General features: G+C 51.4%; 1 protein-coding gene across 1 annotated transcript in view; it reads left to right on the top strand.

Annotated features, from left to right (window-relative positions):
• LOC109541900 (RNA-binding protein Musashi homolog Rbp6) overlaps window positions 1-2,190 on the top strand; it is a gene marked incomplete in the record, with an annotated part of 99,721 nt that overhangs the window by 71,327 nt on the left and 26,204 nt on the right. The window contains 1 exon segment of the mRNA XM_048663086.1: window positions 1,186-1,234. Coding sequence (XP_048519043.1) covers window positions 1,186-1,234 — 49 coding nt within the window.

Here is a 2,190-nt window from a genome sequence, read left to right as displayed (position 1 = left end):
CGCTCATTTAAGCCGCAAGATCCCCATTTGGAAGGCCGATTGGCCGCCCAGCTGGTTTAATTAACATTCGAGCTCCTGGTCTATGTGTGTGTGTGTGTGAAATCTCCGGAAAATCGATAAAGCACTTTTTCGGAGAAATTTCGCCAAAAACAGCCTGATGATGGCTCAAGTTCCAAACTTTCCCCGCCTGTAGAACGCACTTTTCTCGATAAAACGCACTCAAAAGCGAATGTGCAGCTTGACCGGTTTTGAGAAAATCGATTGTAAAGTGGGGCCTGCATAGAGAAGCGCAAAATCCTGATGATGACTCAACACCTAAATGTCAAAAACCCTGGAAACTTGCCTTTCGTTCAGTTGCCTCCAATAAATCAGTGTCGTGCCCGTCGGTGCGACGCAGTGCTGCGCCAACTAATAAAAAAATAAAGCTATGAGTCATAACTCATCAGCTGCTGTCTTCCAGATTGTTAACTCACAGAGACACATCAACTCAATGGCGCAACTCGACACAGTGTGTGTGTGTTACCCATGGCTGCTGACACTTTTGGGTGTCCAAGTTGACCAGGGCGACCCTGATTTTTTGGGGGAAAACTGATCGAAAGGGCAGGTTGAGAGTTGTTTGGCATGTGGATCCTGAGTCATCATCAGGTCAATGGGGGGAAATGTGGGGCAGATCGCTAACCAATTAAGCGAAACGGGGGACCGGGGGGCAATTGGGCGCGCTCCCAAGACACAAAGCCGCTCGTTGTCCGGCCGAGCGGACATCGGGGACGCCCAAATGCCATTAATTCATTAAACGTTTCGAATCCGAATCCCCCCCGATTATTGCCCGCGAACTGATCAGTTAATAGGGGAAACCGCCAACTGGATGGTTTTTTCCCAAACGTTTTTAGGGGATTTGGGGGTTGATCTGGGGGGGGCGAGAGTCGAAACCTGGAAGGCGCGAAATTAAGTTGGGGATCTTGGAGCCGGAAACGATCATCTTGAAGCGCGGCTGCCGCTTAATGTCCAGGGGAATCGTTCGGGCCCGGCATTTTTACGGCGCCCGCGGGACCGCACGCGATAAATAAACTATTAAAAGTGGAAATTGCCGGCCAAAATCCACAGAGCGGCAACACTGGCTCGGGCCGATTCTCCCCCAATTAGGCCGAATTGACGCAAAACCTTTTTATTCTTCTCCTGTTTCAGATCGAGGACGCCATGCTGATGTTCGACAAACAAACGAATCGACACAGAGGTAAGTGGGGCATTGAAAGTGCGTTAAAAGTACGTTGCAAGGCAAGCGCCCAGCAACGTCCCACCAACGTCTGGCGGGCGATTTTGCAACGTTTCCCGGTCTGTTGCACTTTTGCGCCAGATCGGCCGCAATATCCACGAAATACCAAAGCCGGAACCGGAAATCCACATCCATTACGGCCCAGATAACAATGGCCGCTTTAATTCACTTCTGTCGCTGATCTAAACAGTTTCCTTTGTGCGGGATCGGCGATGAGGGCCGATTTATACGCGCCCCGTTGCCCTCCTTGACAGGGCGCCCCGCGCACAACTCCACAACTCCTTTTTGGAAAAAGGAGTCGTTTGCTGTTGGGCACGCCACTGGATTAAGGGGCGGTTATACTAAACTAACCAATCCCCCCCCTCCCCCCCCCAAACCCCAATTTGCAACTGGATAGACATAAAGTTGCGGGAGTTACGGCGCGGAGTTCGAGCGCCGGCAACTTATGATATTCGATTCAACCTGAACTTTAACACGATCCAGCACATATTAGTGTCCCTTTGGTGTGGAAGTTGGGGCTGACGCGGTCCAACTCCTCGAGCAGGTCCACTTCACGCCCCCTTTGACGCCCCGCCGCTGAAGATCAAAGTTGAAAGCGGTGCAACTCTCAGGGCTCGGTGGCGGCATTTTTTCCACGCCGCCCCCCGAAAGTCGCTTCCTAATGAAAAACAGCTTTTATGAGCGCGGCATGGAAGGATGATAAATGACGCCGCCATCCTTTACAGGCGCTGATTAATTAATAAACATTAAAAGTAGTTTGTTGCGCGCCATCTAGAGGGCCCATTTATCAATTGCGCACCTACCCGACGGCTGGTTTTCGCTGTGCCAACTTCAGGCCGCGGGAGTTGCGTCCACGTGATCACCCTTCAAGCCCATTAACGTCCCAGCCAATTTTGCGGGCTGAATTGGGGATTTTG

This window comes from Dendroctonus ponderosae, unplaced genomic scaffold (assembly GCF_020466585.1).
Source record: "Dendroctonus ponderosae isolate FM_Combo_2020 unplaced genomic scaffold, Dpon_F_20191213v2 Dpon_F_20191213_12, whole genome shotgun sequence".
In the NCBI taxonomy this organism is placed as follows: domain Eukaryota; kingdom Metazoa; phylum Arthropoda; class Insecta; order Coleoptera; family Curculionidae; genus Dendroctonus; species Dendroctonus ponderosae.
This window is presented reverse-complemented; position numbering and strand designations above follow the sequence as displayed.